The 17,582-nt window shown below is 39.6% G+C and overlaps 1 protein-coding gene across 1 annotated transcript in view; it reads left to right on the top strand.

Moving 5' to 3' along the window:
• The window catches only part of shq1 (SHQ1, H/ACA ribonucleoprotein assembly factor), a 28,786-nt gene that overhangs the window by 1,878 nt on the left and 9,326 nt on the right, over positions 1-17,582 (top strand). Inside the window, exons 4-11 of the mRNA XM_026213203.1 lie at positions 3,329-3,451; positions 3,570-3,730; positions 3,822-3,934; positions 4,107-4,207; positions 6,986-7,143; positions 7,955-8,008; positions 10,651-10,774; positions 15,171-15,291. Of these exons, the coding sequence (XP_026068988.1) occupies positions 3,329-3,451; positions 3,570-3,730; positions 3,822-3,934; positions 4,107-4,207; positions 6,986-7,143; positions 7,955-8,008; positions 10,651-10,774; positions 15,171-15,291 (955 nt within the window). The remainder of the gene's footprint in view (positions 1-3,328; positions 3,452-3,569; positions 3,731-3,821; positions 3,935-4,106; positions 4,208-6,985; positions 7,144-7,954; positions 8,009-10,650; positions 10,775-15,170; positions 15,292-17,582) is intronic.

Here is a 17,582-nt window from a genome sequence, read left to right on the forward strand (position 1 = left end):
GGAGCAATAATAGTTGGAAACAGCTGGCAATGAGGTTTGCGTTTAACTGGTTTGGAAGAAAATCACACATAGAGGATACAACATAACAACCTCACAGGACATATATAAGATCGAAAATATGTTGGAGCTAATATCCTTGCAGGCAGCATTCTGACATACAGCGCAGTGGCGAGTTCTGGCTTTTGGTCACCAATGTGCTCTCTGTATTATTCATGTGGAAATAAATCCACAAAAAATAAAAAGTTCATGTTTACCCAAAAAATAGAACAAAAAATCCAAGATGAAATATGAAGGAATTTAAGGCAAAACAATGCTATTTGACTTCCAAGGATTTGCTTTTTCTTACAGTTCCCATGGATCTGATTGATAGGTCATTGTTTTTTTTTTTATTTAATACATGCTTTTTAACATTTTCACAACAGTTCATGCTGTCAGACTGCTTTCCAAATAGCATGAAGATTTCCAGTTGCTTAGAAATTGCCATAGGATCCTGTTCCTGACGTCTCATTGGCCTCGTTTCAGCATGTCTTCTTTGATCGACTGCCAGTGAATAATTTAGCAGTAGTCTGTCATAAAGAACATCTAATTGCTTTCTGTGTTTACAGGGAGTTACAAGTAACTCTAAATCATTCACAAACCTGCATAAGAAAAAAAATAAAGTCAGAGATCAAAAACCACCATGATGGTTTAGTGGTTAGCACACTGATGCAATCCAGATATTGTGCACATGTGGGAGAAGTGGATTTGGAGTTGTTACCTTGCTTCTCATAATTTCCCAGTCTCGTTTAAAAACTCAGAGTTAAATGAACAGATCACCAAAAAGTGAAAATTATCACCTTCATGATTTTCCAAACCTGTATGTATGACTTACTTTCTTCTGTGAAACACAAAAGAAGGTATTTTGAAGAATGTTAATTTCCATTGTTGAGCATTAACTTCCATTGTTGAAAAAAAAACTCTGAGCCATTTCTCAAATGATCTTCTTTTATGATCCCCAGAATATAGAGGTTCATATAGAGGTTTGGAACGACATGAGTAAATTACAATAAAATTGTAGTTTTTGGGTGAACTATGCCTTTAAACAATAAAAAAATGCCAACTAAATATTGCTTTAAGCCTAAGTTGGTCTTAACTTCTTTAAGCTTGTCTTAGATGGTCTTTCGACCTGGTTTAGCTAGGCTGGTAGTAGGCCCAACTAAGACCAGCAAACCAGCTTAGCCTAGTTTAAAATGTTTTTTTGCTGTTGTTGTTTTTCAGTAATGGGAATAATGAAATGGAGAAACTCTCTTGCTTACTCTTATTTGCTGTCTTTCTTTCTTCTTTCTGATTTCTAATGGTTTTCCATCGTTTGCTACTGGTGATCTAGATTGTGTATGGAAAACCATTGAATCTTTGAATGGCCATATCTCCATAAAAGGGCGGCATATCTGCACCAAATTCGAGGTATCTCTTCAGGTCGAGGAACCTTCTTTAACGTGAATCGAGTGTACGTCTAGAGGCCCTGTTTCAAATGAGACCACCCGGCCTTTTTTACTCCTTAATATCGGTGTCGGTATCGGCCCCAAATAAAAACCATATCGGTGGGGCGCTAATACCTTTACATTGATTATACTCACTCTCTCTCTCTTGCGTGCAGTGCTCATAAATCTTTAATTCAGGAAGAAACAGCAGAGGCAGCAGTGTGATTTATGTCTCACCGATCAGCTGTAGTCCCCACATGTCTTTTAATGAGCTGCCGATTAGCACTTTAATTATTCCTAATTGCCATGGGATCTTCTGCTTGACATCTCATTGGCCTCATTTCAGTGCATCATCTTTGATCAACAACCAATGAATAATTAAGCAGTCGTCTATCTTAAAGTACCTTTAATTGCTTACTGTGTATACATAAGAAATTATAAATCATTCACAAATCTGTAAGGACTAAAATCAAGGCAATTATTGTCATTTTAAGGATGATGTTTATTTTTGGTCATTTAAAAAATGTATCCTGTCCCAGATTAATAAGTAGAGACACCTGTACGTAAGCAACAAGTAGGCTGATTTCCCAGAAAAGAGTTAATATTGTGGCTGCTTTCAAAAGATTGCTCTGTTTGTATAAGAATCCAGACCAGACCTACACAGCAACAGTGGCTTAACCAATGGCATGAGTTTGGGGTGGGACTATCTGTTTGCTTCACTAATAGCAGCTGGGGACCGTGTTGTTTTGAAGAATGTTGTTTTGGACCCCACTGTATGGACAAAAAGAAAGAAAAAATAGAAGAAAGAGTAGAATTATTAATTTTATGTGAACTGTTGTATTAAAGTTCTGATGTAAATGGAATACAGTTTTCTTCCATATTGTGAGAAACATCTATATGAAACTAATTATTGAAAAGAAAAAGATGGGGGTCGGGGACTTGATTGGCTGGAGAGATCTAGATGTGAGCTCGCAGTCGATAATATGAAAGTGGTAGTGTTCAAGAGAATGCTCATGACATTTTGGTTAAAAATTGCAAAGTCAAAAAGTTTTAAAAATGAAATGTTCATTAATAGAATCCACGATGCAGTCTATACCATGCATGTAGAAATAGAGTGAATTTCGATTTCATGCTGACTTTGAGTTCATTTTGTTGGGGCCTACTGTTTTTGTTTCAGTCCATTGAAATATATAAGTTGCTGTTGCTTGCTTAATGAGCTGTTTAGCGATTTAAAGGTGAAGTGGATCATTTCTGCAACATTAGCCTTGGAACCAAACAGAAACTGCAGAAAGAATGAGTTCCAAAACTGGTCTCTCAAACTCCCTTTCTACAGTGCACATACAGACCAAAGACAAGCAAAGAGTAGAGACTTTCAGCCCCACCTCACCCTACAAAAGTAGGAACTGAATTGCAGCATCTTAGTATAATGGCATTCTCCCCAAAAAAGTTTTTTTTTTTTTTTTTTTTTTTTTGGGTAAGCTAACATTCAATATATATATATAACTATTGAATTAGTTATTTTAGTAGTTTGAATATCTAATATTCTCCCTATTTTCTAAATGCATATATTTTGTCCATGAATATATTTCAATTTAGTAAATTGTTTTTGACCTAGTAAGTTTTTTTATTAAAATACCATAACTCCATTTTCTAGTGCAACAACAGACTTGCTCTGGTGATGGAATCTTCAATCATTTAGTCCTCTTGAACATTTTTTCTTACGATCAACTGTTAACTCTCAGATCGGCCTCCATCCAATCATCAACTGATTGTTTGGTTGCATTTTTTACTAATAATTTACTCAAATGTACAACTCAAAACGTGATTTGCCTTTGTTACACCACTTTAAGGATGTGTGTATTTATCAGGCCTCTTCACGCTGCATGTCCCTAAAGAGACGCCCGGAGAGCACTTTGAAGGTTTGGAGATGCTCACCAGTCTCTTGGCTCCTAAGGGATCAAGGTCAGCCAAACCACTGGTGGAGGACACAGGTAAGGTTGAGTTCTTCCTTGGGTTTGAAAAGCAGATCATCTTCCAGCACGTTCTTCTCAAATTTCAAGTTCCACTCATTCTGTATTCAATGAACGCCCTCTGTTGGCATTCTCACAGAGGCCTGTGGTGGAGTATGTGAGGAGGAAGAAGAAGAAGAGGAGGAGTTTGATTGGCAGATAGAACAGGAGGTTTACACCGAAACCCCAGCAGAGACGCTGAAAGAATACCACAAGTATGGCTTTGGAAACCTTAGGTCTGGAGTCTTCGCCAGACTGCAAGTAAGATTGTGATACAGATGACACCATGAGACATTTAGAAAATGAAATGACCTTGAGTTATTGTTGACAACATGCTGTTTTGCTCACTCAGGAGGAACTGAATGAGGTGATTGACTTGAAGGATCCTGACAACACTGCTCCTGAGCTCAGGAGACACAATCGACTAGAAGCAGAGACCACAATATTCTGCGCCGACCATTACATGTAAGTCCACCAGTTTTGTTCATGTACTGATTTGTTAAAACTTCAAGGACAAAGAATATTTAAAACATTGCACACATCAGAAAATCCACACATTCAGATTCTTTTAAGATTTTTTTTTTTTTTTTTACTGTTTTGGGAGTCATTCATTAATTGTCGAGTATGTTTGACGCAGGGTGAACTTGTATGAGGACGAGGAGGAGATCAGAAACCTGCTGAAGTTTAAACCGTGGTGGAGAGAGCTGAGCCCGGACCCTTCAGCGCAGTCCGACACCTGTGAGACCTTTACCTCTTCAGATTCACTAAATCGCTTTGTTCTGTCTTTAGAGAATGAAGTTAATCTCTCTAAATGTATTTAAACATTCAGTGCATAATTACTGCTTTGTCTTGTGGGTCTGGATGGAGAACTAGGTCGGTTTAGTTGACAACGCCAAGATTTCAATGCAACCTGGAATATTTCCAGAACTGCTAATCCTATTGTCTGCCGGCAGGTGGCGCGCTTTTGCCGGAAACAGATCATCTTGGGAGCCTAATCTTAGACTAGCGACAGCGTTGTTGTGTTCACACAAGCTGCACAGTCTAGCAATGCTTTAACACTCATACTTTTACTCTTTGGGTGATGTATGTGTTTTTGTCATTGTTTTATAACTGCAGAGTCATTTTGATGTGGCTGTGTCTCACATAGTTAGTTTAGTCAGCAAGGTAGTTCATCTATCGTTCTTTGATGTTACGTTGTTCTGTGTCATTCCGTCTATCTATATTTCTTCATATCTGTCATTCTGTCTTATCTATTATTTTCTTATTTCTTCATCTTTTCTTCAATCCATCCATCTTTCTCTTTCCATCTTAACTCTGTTTTTTTATGTAGCTCTGCATCTTTTGTTTTATCTGTCTGTTTCTTTCTTTCTTGGCACAGTACAAAGCTTTCTGGCACGTTTAAAGTTGCGTGGAATATTGATGTGTGTGATTAAGCAGCACAGACATAAGCAGCCGAGAAGCGATTGTGTCCCACACCAGCATGTTCTTTATCACTACAGTAGCGTGCTAATTCTTCAGTGCCCGATTACTGAATGAGGAAATTACTCTGAGGTGCAAGCATATGTTGGTGCAGGGGGGACGGGGGTCCTTTCACAGAAGAGAAGGATTGAACAGAGGGAGATGGCGATGTTTCAAGATATGTGCTCCAAGCTGTCTGTCTCTGCTGTCAATCAGTCAAATAACTTTGTACAGCCACTTAGCACACAGACACTTCTATACGACTGTATTTTTTTAGTGTTCTCATCATCATGCTGGATGCTTAGAGCAGATTAATCGCTTGGACAGCTGTCCTGAAAATCCTAAAGTGGAGTGCATGCAAATCAGTGCCAATATATCTCCTCCTCACTATTTTCTAAGTTTTTCCTGACTGTTTATGGCTCATTAAGCCATTAAAGTTAATTAGGCCCTTTGCTCTTTGGGTATTAGGATGAGCTCGTTTGTTTTCATTATCGTTTAGCTATGAGAAAACATGTAGGCTTTATTTCTGTTTAGATTTGAAATTAACGGTTGAATTTCCACAACCTACTCTCGCCACTGAAATGATGTGGTCCATGTCTATTTAATACAATTTAGCAGAAATCATACAGGCACATTCCTAAATTCCTGGACACCAAGATAGCCATGGGTCCCACTGTGCCTCTCAAAATAAAAGATGCACTTGTGTTTGTTAGAAGAAAGTAAACAAAATAAACTCACACACAGACAGGTACATTCTAAGTGCAATTCACAATTGAACGACATGGAATAGCTGTACCCGAAGGCTTTACTCTTTCTGTTCATCTTCGTGATGAGAAACTTTCCTGCACAACAGAGATCACACACGAGAATGTGTTATGTTTACTTCCTAAGATTCGGATTCAAAATATCTGCTTCTTCCTTGTCTGTCTAGCTTCCCTCATTCTGTGTGTATATTTATACCTGCCGAAGTGTCTTATCTTCCCATGTGTATCGGGTATCTTCTCACTCTAGGTCCCAATGGAGATGACAGCCTCATGTATGCACTTCATTATTCCACTCCCCCATCTCACTCCAATAGCTGTTTGTGTTAGTGGTCTGGGCACCTGTGTGGTGTCAGATGTTGTTTTTGCAGATTTTACAATTGAATTAATGACAAATTATAAAGCATTCCATAAAAGTAGGCTTGTATAGCCCCAATGAGGCATTGCCAGTAGCTCAGAAGTAATCTAGCAGAATGTCCAGGCTTCTCTTTTTGATAAAACAAAAGTGTTTGGACCCACGAGGCAGTTGGCCCAGACAGAAGGAATGGTTTTGCAGTGGTTCAAGTGGTAAGAGCAACAAAGAAACAAAACAAAAAAAAACTGTAAATGAGTAATCGGTGACATAAACAGTTTAATATAAAGAGAAGCCAAGAGCCGGGGTGGAGATGAACTCCTTCCTCAGCTTCTGGTTTTGGTCTCACAGGAGTCAGTGTTTCCTGCCAGGTGAAGGCAGCTGTGTTAGAGGGTAAATCAGGTAGAGAGGGAGAAAAAATGGGGGAGCTATTCAGTCGTCATGTTGCTGGAATCCAGCAGCTCCCAACAGAGCCAGAACTCGACTTCTGCCAGCACTAGCTTTAAGTGTGTGTGTGTATATGGACATGCAAGCATGCACACGAGGGGCTCTATCAGGGGCAGCGCTGCAGCCAAGAAAGGGATCACTTTCAGCTGCTACTAAAGTGCTGCCCATTCTCTCTCTCTTTCTCTCTCTCACTGCCCTGCCTTCGACTCCATCCTCCCTGATGCAGTATCAAGTCAGTTTCGGGCATCAATCAAGCTCTGTAACTTTGCTTTTCCCATGCGGTAACTTAACTCTGCTTCAAAAGTCCTGTCTCCGACTTTGATTTAAAAATAATTGCGGCAAACATGCTTTTGTTTCTTAAAGCTCTCAGCAGAGCAGAGGCATCCATCATTCCCTGCTGGAGCCCTGTGTTTAAAAGATTGACTCTGACTGTACCTCCCTGAGATAACTTGATAAACAACACTGAATGCCTCGCTTTCTCTCTCTCTGTACTTCCAGCAATAACTTTCACAGAAGAAGAAAAAGAGCAGATGAGGAAATTCACAAACCGTTCGTACTTGCTGGATAAGAAAGCACGCTTCCACGTCTGGCTTGGTTTGGTGGACATCATTCTCGCGTATGTCTATGATGTGCGCACTACAGAAGGAGAGCACAATGTAAGTGAGCGCTTGATTGCCACAGACATCTCTCTGCTATTAAGTGGGTATGGCATACGAGTCGTGGTGTTTTCACGTGCAGCAAAGCTCCAGGAAGTTGATGCATTCCTGTAATGTTTTCCAGACAGTCCCTAGAATCTTTTTGGAGGCCAATGCACATGGTAGTAATTGTAAAAATAAGTTAGAAAAATATAAAAATCATGGGTATGTTTTAAAACACGGCTTCTGTAGTTGAAGTAATGGAATCTTGCAAGGGCTTCAATTGTGAACAGCTCTGTTGGATTGACTCCAAAGCTGTTAACATATGTTAAAAGTATAGTCGAATTCTAGGCTTTGATTCAATCATTATAGCTAGAGAACAAAACATTCCTGTCTAAAGTAACAAATTTAGCATTGAAGCTGTGGCTTGGTGGTTAGCCCTTATTCTCACTGAGCCATGGTGCTCATCAGAAACGGTTCCCCTGTTCATAATAATTTCTCGTTCTTTCAATCCTGTTGACTGTGAAAAATGAAAAAATAGTGATGCACAATATTATGTTTCTGGCAAATGTCTCTACACATGCATAGTACTTTCCAGTTTTGGTTTTCAGTCTGATCAAGTGTTTGCAGGTCCTCTCACTCAGATTATAAACCACCCCTTACAATCCGATTGAAATCTGAATTGGATCTGTCCAATTCAGTCCGCTTGAGGTGGCTACATTTGACTGTTTTATTCTGAGTGTGCATCTAGTCCTGTTACGATCGGATTAGTAGAGTCCATGTAAACACAGCTAATGATTACAATATTCACTGGTGTTGTTATGATTTGCAGGTAGAGTCAGCCTGGACCATCAGGAAGCTCAGTGGTACTCTCAGCTGGCTGGAGGTATGTGGTACATTTAGGAGCATAACAAAACATGACAAGGCCTTGAATGCACAAAAAAATGAATGAGCGAGTGATTTTAACTTATTGAGACTCAGGCTTTTTTCGGATGAGCTGTTTTTAAATCTGATCTTCAGGACTGACTGTCTTCACTGCTGTTCCACATGTAATTAAATCTGATCTGTTTGTTTGAACACTGTAGTCAATATCCGGTGTATCTACTTGAGTTGCTATAGTAATGGTGAAGGCATCTCACAGTGCTCAAGAGAATTTTTCATGCTACAAGTGAGAGTAGCTGTCAGTGTGGAAAGAAAGGTCGAAAAATTTGGAAATTCGCCCTCTGCTTATGTCCATCATGCTGAACTCAAGGCATGTGAGAAAACATTTTTACACATTTACACGTACAGATTTTACACATGCACCAATTAATTTTTAATTAATTTGGGGTAATTTAAAGTTGAAAGAAAATAAATCTTATACATTAGAGGGGAATCCTAAACATAAAAATTACTAAATCATAAAAAAAAAAAAGACAAAAGCACATAACACAATTACTGCAACTAAAAGAAAACTTAAAATATTAAAATAAAATAATTTAAAATATTCACAATATTGTTTTAAAATTCATATAATATAAATAATACTAAAATAACACTGGTTTGTTATGTAAGGAACAAGAAGCGAGTGTTTTCAGATGCAGCTGCAAAATGTATTGTAGACTTAATGACGTTACTTGTGCTTAACATCCCAAGTACGGCTGCCTGCCTGAACAAATCCTACAATAAATGATGTTCTGGTCACATTACATTAAGACAAGTGATTTGTCTTCCTCTGATGGAATCTCGCTTTTAAAGCCACTGCTGACATTGGTAGATTATACCACTGTCTATCTGAAAGTTTAACAACTAAAACTAAAGTTATTCTGTTCTTAACAGTTGTCCTAACCAGATGCAACACAACAAGCTTCCAACAACATGAACATGGTGTACAACTGTACAACAAAAAACAACCAATCACAAGACATCTGATGTATAATATACAGCTAGGTGGAGTTTTACTGATATGAACATTCATATCCTGTAAATCAGGTTACAAGATACTGCCCAGAATGTCACCGTAACAAGTCACAATATAAAAAAATAATTGTTTTAAAGTTGAAAAACCATCCTGTAACACGGTTTCGTGAATAATCTTTGCCACTCCGGAGTTCTCGATTACTCGTGCTTATCAGTAGTTTTCTTAAACTTGCATGTGTGGAGAGTGAAATGTCACAGACAGGCATTTACATTTCATCATCAGCATAATGCACCTGTGCCAAAGTTGATGCCAAAGCGAGGGACAAATTCAAGTTTGAGTGAGCGCTCCAAACTTGGTGCATGTGTGTGTACGTGTATCGTGACTCCTGGGGCGGCAGCAGTCCCTAATCCCCCACCTTTCCTCGGGTGAGTGTGACGATGAGGACGAGTAACCCGACACCTCTCGCAGCTCAGATTACTGAGAGCCAGCACTCCACTGCAGTACTGATAATGGAAGGGTAGTAATGACATCCTCCAACTGCCTGCTCTCTCTCTCTCTCACACACACACCACAAACTCTCTACCCCTGTCTCTTTCAACGTTTCTTTTGAAGTGCTTGCAAAGCAGCGTTGATATTCCTCAAACACTAATGTTAGGAGTTTGTTCTTAACCTCTCTTGTTAAAAGCAAACGTTGTTCTTTTGTGATTTTTTTTTTTCTTTGAATTTGTTGATCCACAAAATCAGGCTGAATGATTCATTCAAGGACAGATCTGGTTCTCTCACTGAGTTCTTCTTGCAAATTATTTGCATGCTAACTTGTGGTCTTTTTTTAAATTAACCATCTAAAGCCGCCACCATTCTGCAAAGATTGTTGCGTTTGTGACGATTCTTTTCCGTGGCCAATAGAACACAAAACACTGCTTTCATTTATGCAGAATGAAGACCTGCTGAAACTGAAGAGTCCTAAAACCTCAACTATTCTCGCAAGCACTGGTATTTCCTTAAGGACATGCTAATGTAGTTTCTCCTCAACACCCTATCATTGTCTCCTTCTCTCTTTCTCTCTCAATCCCCATCATTTCTCTTCCTCTCCCACCCTCTGTTTTGCCTAACCACTGTAAACTCCCGGTCGGCAGTGGTCGGTGAGCCGCCCCTCTCAGCAGGCTTATTTACTCCAGTGTTTAATAGCCTGGGGGAGTGCATGAGCTATGATGACATGCTCGAATGACTCCGGGTGCATTTTTAATAAGCTGCTCAGAGAATAGCAATGGGGAGGGAGAGTTGGAGGCTGGAAAATGCCAAGAGAAAAGAGAGAGAGAGAAAAAAAAAAGACCTGGTTCCCTACCCCCCAAAGCCCTTGGCTGTGGATGCTTAGACTATGAAGAACTCTGTGATTTCAAGTGATTTAACACTTGTCTACAATTAAGCATGCCATTTGCCAAGGTGGTAAAAAGTTGACCTACTATTTACCCTGCTTATAAAATGAGAAGTCATTGGGAATAATTAGAGCAAATTGCTGTAATTACCAGTGGAGTTAAAAAAATTATTGATGTTATATGCATGAACAGATCTGGAGCAATTTATAGACCACGATTATATAAATGTGTGTTTGTGTGTGTGTGTTGTAGACATATCACTCGGTTCAAGACGTGCTGGTGTCTTTCGGCAGGAGGACTTTGTGCTACCCACTCTACCGGCACTTCTCTCTGATCACAAGAGCTGTGAAAGACGTTGCTTGCATTTTTCAGTCCGGTGAGTTCTGTCTCTCTTTCTTTACTTTTCGCGGTTAAAACCAGACCTTTAGCCTTTTCCAAGCCACCAAGGGATCAGGTTGAGGGTCAAGACTAAACGTGTGACCTGTTCCTCACCCTATAAACCCTGCAGTGCTGCCACCTCATTACAAGAATCCCTGCTGCCACCACAGTGAAAGCAAACGTATCTCTTTCAACTTCAAAGAAGGAAGGAAGCGTTCTTAGAATTATTCTATTAGCGTTTATTTGTCAGTTATGTGATATTTTCAGAGAAACAAAACTTAAAGTCAGCAAGAAATCAGAATGGACCTGTTTACTTTAATCTTCTCACTTATTTACATTTAAATAAGCAGTAACCAAAAAACTAGTTGAAACTGATGTTATTTTTGTTACTATATATATAAGAATGCCATCTCATGTTGACTTTAAGGGACTAATGAGAATAAGTTTGATTTACCCACAGCAGACAGAGCTGCTCACTCGGGACCAAATTTAACACAACGCTCACCAGCCCTCCCTGAACAGCGGGGTGCTTCGGTAAAAGACGTTTTCCATGACAGGAAAGTCAACAGATTGGTCATGTCTTAGTCTTGTTGTTCTGTCAGCGTAAGTGGGAGGGAGGTTAAGAATGAGGAAATCCGAGAGGGATGTCTACTCACTTCTGAAGAAATCAGCAGTTCTGCAGAGTAGACACGGTTGGCTTTGATATCTCTGAGAGAGGAGCAACCTTTAAATCAAAGAAGCCATCTGTGGGAGTGACAGAAGCGCTGTGTAAACACGTTTTCAGGCGAGTGTGGTCCCATTATCCAACACATGTTGATTTTAGCACTCATAAGTAACTGTAATTTCAGGCCTTGTAAGATTTAGGATTAGCAGGATATGGTTGATTGCAAAGTTAGTCCAGAAGAGAGACTGTACGACAGAACAAGATTAGATAAGAAGAATCACACCTCACCAATCACAGGTTCACTTCAGGTTCTGGCAGCTTCCTGCACTGGCCAAAAAAATATGTACTCATGGAAGATTCCATAAAGGCAGTGAAGAATTTCAGTGTTCCTCCAAGAACTGATTGAATCGTGAAAAGTTGTTTCCTAATAAGAGGTGGTTGAAAAACGAGGGGATGTGGTAAAATCTGGCAGGAAGTCTTTTCAGAGGTAGGCAAAAAAATGTACATGTAGATAGGAAAATGGTCCACCACTGGATCTTTCACAGTAAGACCAAGGATGTATTGAGAAAGTAGAGTCAGTTTAGCTTTTGGGTTGTCTCTAAAGACCAGATGAAAACCAAAATCAGCAATATTTATTTTCATAATAAATGTTGCTGGTCTTCTGTGCACAATTCTAATAGGTTTTATAATCTGCCATCAAAATGTGATACTTTTTTGCTTCAGAGACTATTTAACAAATGTAAATTTACAACAAAGTTACCCAAGTCACATTTCATGTTAGTTGTCTTGCATAAGTCGGATAGTGTGCAGAGAAAATGTGACCGTATATAACACCTGCCTGCAACCAGGAGTGCAGTGACTTCGTGATCTCCTGCAATTCAATCACTGTCAGTATTGCATGTTTCGTAACTGGTTTGAAATTGTATTTCAGATTAATTGTCTACCGTTATAGGGTTTCTAAATTTGCCTTGATTAGTATCATATCTCCTCTCAGAGGTTTACACTGGTCTACTTACTCTTATACTCAAGGGACAGATTTGTAAACACAGCTGAATTGTAATTTACTCACTGGTGTATATTTTAATTCAGAGACCAGTCTGCAATTTGTAGATGTAAAACCATCAAAGCCCCGTGAGCGATAAGGCTCCCGCTCCCCTTTAATGAACGGTAACAGCGCTGTGACTCCCCTCAGAAAGCAGACTGCCCTGTCACATAGAGAGTCCTGGGTAATTAATTTGTTGGCAGAACATGAATGGAGGTGTGTGTCTGATGTGTGTGTACTATAATTTGAGGCACTTCGTTTAACCTGCAGTGCGAGCAAACAGTTGTAGTTAGTAGAAAACAAACCCATTAATGATGCTGCATGAGGAAAGCCGTGATGGTAAATGCTATCCAGAGGTAAATATTTGAACATCCCTCTGGCAGCTTGTCTGGAGAGATCCAGCTGAACTGGGTAAATATAAACGCTCATATGTAATCTGAATGTTCAGAGGCTTGCCTGTATTTCATTTAACTGCATAGCTTGGATTTAGTTTTCACTTGTTTTGCTCTTCACACTGGTATCTGCTTGCCAGTTAAAGCAGTTAAAGTTTCACAATTTTTTGTTGTAACTTTCTCCATAGCACCGTGTTAAATGCCTTATATTTGTACAGGCCTTAATTGCTGGCTTAAATACCCCTTCATCAACATGTACAGTTCTAAAGTTCAGAATTATTTGAAAAAGAAATAGTTTGTAACATTAGAAATTTCTTTAGTGTCACTTTTGACTGGCTTAATCAATCAGTTTAATCCATTTAACCTTTAAACAGTAACCTTTACAGCCCCTTTCACACTGCACGTCGAACCCGCCATATTGCGGGAACATTGCCGGGTCGCCTTCTGTGTGAAAGCAAACACGCCCCGGGTTTGACTCCCGGCATTGAACCCAGGTTGGGGACCTAGTAACATTGCCGGGATCAACCCGGGACTAGTGCTGTGTGAACAAAAACCAGATCTAATGCCGTGTCGAAGTGATGACACACGTTATCGCGCTACTCTTTTACCGGCTGTTTTGAAAGAAGATCAACATTCGCGACGAAAAAATATGTGCAAACTGTAATGAAGCAGAGATCAGTTAGTTCCTCACTTTCCGCGCTGACGCCGAGATCGTTCGATTGCTTCAGTGAAAGTATAACGTGCCTAACGTTTTCGACTCGTACATTACACGTCACGTGTGTTTTTTTGCGTTGTTTTATCTTTTGGTTTGGAAGCAGGTTTATTTTCATGACATTTTAAAAACCCTTTCACATCTCTCAGAGCTTTACTTTTTACTTTTTTTTTTTTTTTTTGCCAAATTCCATCATAGTGTATTGAGATTCATTGTTTTGCTCAGCAGGAATCATCATCTCGAAGCCAACGTAATCAACCTTAAGTACATTGCTAGATTCAAAATGATAGATGTAGGCTATTTGATGCAACATATTTTGATTAACATATTTTGTCACTGTTCTTTAATGTAATTTTTGCAGCTGTTTCTCAAGGTTTGCTGCTTTGTTCAGTCATGTTAGTGTTTTCCACACAGCTAGCAGTCAGTGTCATTTTGTGTGATAAATAAATTGGTGGTTTGAGGCTGAATCTCATCAAGCTTGTTGACAACATATCCAGGTCATATTTTACACCTAAATCAAAGAAGACATTTTTTTTTTTTTTTTGATGGACCTTTTATTTTGTTTTGGATTATTACATGATTTTCGTGACACATGAGCACAATTATACTGTCATATTTTATATTAAAATAACCACAAAAAAAAATCCACTCAAAAAGTAGCTAATGCTGTGAGATTTAAATATTGGTACCACATGGACCTTTACCATCTGTACTTCCAGGGCCCGAATCTCACCTTATCACCCCATTCCTCTTCTCTCTCTTCTTTGCTCTCCTCTCATCAACTTCTTCCCCTGAGACGCCTGATTGCAGCACATGATTAACTGGCTCAAAATGCAATCTAAACCCAGCACAGCACAGTCCCACAGCTGGTCTTCAGAAGAATCCAAAGTTTACTTGTCTTCCCCTCTCCCAGGGAGCAGTAAAGAAAAGAAGAAAACCCTTCATTTATAGATGGATGAAGGTCAGAGAAAGAGAGAGAGGGAGGAAGAATGGGGAAAGACTGAGTATGGTTCAAGTTCCTGGAGTTTTTCTCATATGTCCTGAAGCTGGAAGCCAAGACGGCTTCTCCGGGTAAGAGCTCCAGCTTAAATGGGAACCAAATGTTTGTGTAAGGCTTTCCTCAGTGCGAGTACGCTGTTTGTTTTCTGAGGCGGCTGGAATGTCTCCACTGGCTGCCAGGCTATTCTTTGGGCGCTTCACAACTGAGCCCGTTACTTTGCGCTGAGGGGATATTTTTTGCACTTTATTTGGGAGAAGGGTGTTATGACAACAAATATCATCACTGTGGCACGATGCCCTCAAGGTGTCTGGGTGTTTGTGGGTATATTTTGTGTCTTGGAAGCATCTGCCAGAGTAGAAAATACAATCTCAGAAAGCATCTGCTCAACACAGATTTTCCCTTTTACGTCAACAAAAGTTTCGTGGTTGATTACTAAATAAGCTCCATTTGCTGCAAAAAAAAAAAATATCAGATTTTTTTTTTTTTTTGTCAACCCATTGGTTTAAGCATAACCCTAACTAACTTCTGTTAGATTCATGCTTAAAAAAGACAAAGACGTTTACTGCTTGTTTTCTTTGTCACAGGGAAGGCCTGCGTCCTGAAATGTCTGCTGGCCATCCATAAGATCTTCCGAGAGAATGATCCGGCATATATCCTCAATGACCTCTACATCACAGACTACTGCATCTGGATCCAGAGGGTCAAGTATGTTCAGTCCAGCACAATGACACCTAAATCAGCCAACATGAAATTAACTGGCTCCAAAATCTGATTGTCTGGTAATCATACCGGTTTCATTATTCTGAAAGGTTCAATAAACCAGTATGCCACATGAGACGGGTGTTACAGTGATTATACCAGGGGTGGGGGTCTTGTCAGGCAAATCTCACAAAATCATGTCCAGGTCACATTTCACACCATATAAAAGATATGCTGCAGACATGTTTGTCAGGTTTCATGAGACTAAACCAATAAGCAATATTATGACAATATTAAACAATTCTGAAGAGTCAATTTAAACTATCAATTTAATTGTTTTTTTTTTTTTTATTGGTTTTGTTTTAGTTCAGTCTCTGCTCGTTAAACAGAACCACAGGGATGAATGGTATTGCAATCATGATTTCTGCTCGCCATTTTTAGTAAACACTACAAACTACAGCCCCCGCATGATTCAGTAATGAGATATACTCTGTTTCCAGGCTGGGATTCAGCTAAAGTTGTAAGCTTGTCTATAAAGAGTCCAGTTGAAAAATGTGCATCTGAAGTTGTAGGCCCGATGCCCAGATGCAATAAATGTCCTGAGGGGATTGCACCGAAATTTTTCAGTCCTATGTTTTGCCAAAGTGTAGATTTTATGGCAAGACTGCAGCCTTGACATTAATTAATAATGGATGTGTAAAATGTCAGAGTTAAAATGTGCCTGTTTTCTCAATGAGACAAAGGGAGAAAATGAGGAAGAGAGACGGAGGTGGGTAGAGAGACTCCACGGTCCTCTAAGAGCTACACAGTTCCACCATCAGTGTGCTGGAAAACTTAATCGTGCTTACTGGGCCTCTGAGTTAAAGGGGCAAATTAGGCAAAGCACTATCCTATTTTTATTCCCTCTTTTTCTTTTTAAAATAAAAGGAGCATGAAATATTAAAAACTGGGGGAAAATGTGTCCTTAGGGTGACTGTGCACCTTGTTCTCCATCGATCATTAAATGCATCGACTGAGGCATCAGTAGCATTGACCCACGAATGAATGCTTGTGTTCATCTTTGTGTTCAGCACTTTATTGAACAGAACAAAGGAAAAACAGACTGGAGAGAGTTGAAAGGCACAGCTTGCAGGATCTGCGACAGCACTCTAGTGACGCTGATGTATCTTAGTCATACTTGCCTTGAGGCATTTGACATCTCTCAACATCACACTGAAAATTGATTTCCAGTTTGCATCTTTTTAGAGCGTCTTTAGCTGTCTTGAAACACTGCTGCAAACACTGCTGCAAACTTTTCCTTTGAGTTCAGACAAAGCCCCTCTTGTCATGGGAAGTGACTGCAGGAGACTTGCTCCTCCTTTTAAGTGCTGGAGTGTTTGATCGAATCCCCACTGCTCTGGTTTGTGTAGACAACTCCCTGTTATCACGGCAGGTTTGTTATGACAGCGTTTTCAACATCTGACATATCCTCTGTCAGATGATTTAAACAATTCTCTTCCAAAAAAAATCCTCCCAGAAGGATGCCTCAGTCCAGTTATCTTTGGCTGCATTCACACAGTGGCAGAATGCTCTTGTTAGTCTTTGATTTGAATGCTTAATTGTTGTTAATTTCACAGAAAAGCTGGGTAAAATCTTGTCTGTCTGTCTATCTATTTTTAGGCATATTGTCATAGCAATCCATCTGTATATTGTTCTTTTATTCTGTCCATCCATCGATATATTGTTCTGTCATTCCATCCATCCATCCAGTATATTGTTCCATCCGTCCATCCAGTACATTGTTCTGTTCCATCCATCCTTTCCTCCGTATGTTGTTCTGTCGTTCCATCTATCCAATCTTCTGCATTTTGTTCTATCATTGTTCTAACCTGTTCTGAAATGTGACGCATGTATTTAGTGAATTAACCCCTGACTGTGTGAAAGTAGCCTTTGTGAGATCTTTAGATTGTAGATGTTATCCAGGCTCGTCTGTGGCAGCAGTTCCTCTTCAAATCTCTTATCAGCAGTCAGATGCGATCAGCTGCTCTTGATGAATGTTGGGATTAATAAATGCTGCCCCTGTGGGCATGATTTATAGTGTCTCTATGTAATCCGACCAGCGTTCTCATTCTTGAAATCCTCCCGACTGCCGAATGTCATGCTCAAATTTATGATGTCTTTAAGACTTCAAGTGTGATTTAAATCTCTGTATGGGCCCCTGATCAACAATGAAACAAAGTGGATTGAGTTGGACACTCCTCTTTCTGGCTGTTTGACTGACATGTCTCCATGGTCCGACAAGTAGCCACCATCACTCA

Source organism: Carassius auratus, chromosome 31, assembly GCF_003368295.1.
Source record: "Carassius auratus strain Wakin chromosome 31, ASM336829v1, whole genome shotgun sequence".
NCBI lineage: Eukaryota > Metazoa > Chordata > Actinopteri > Cypriniformes > Cyprinidae > Carassius > Carassius auratus.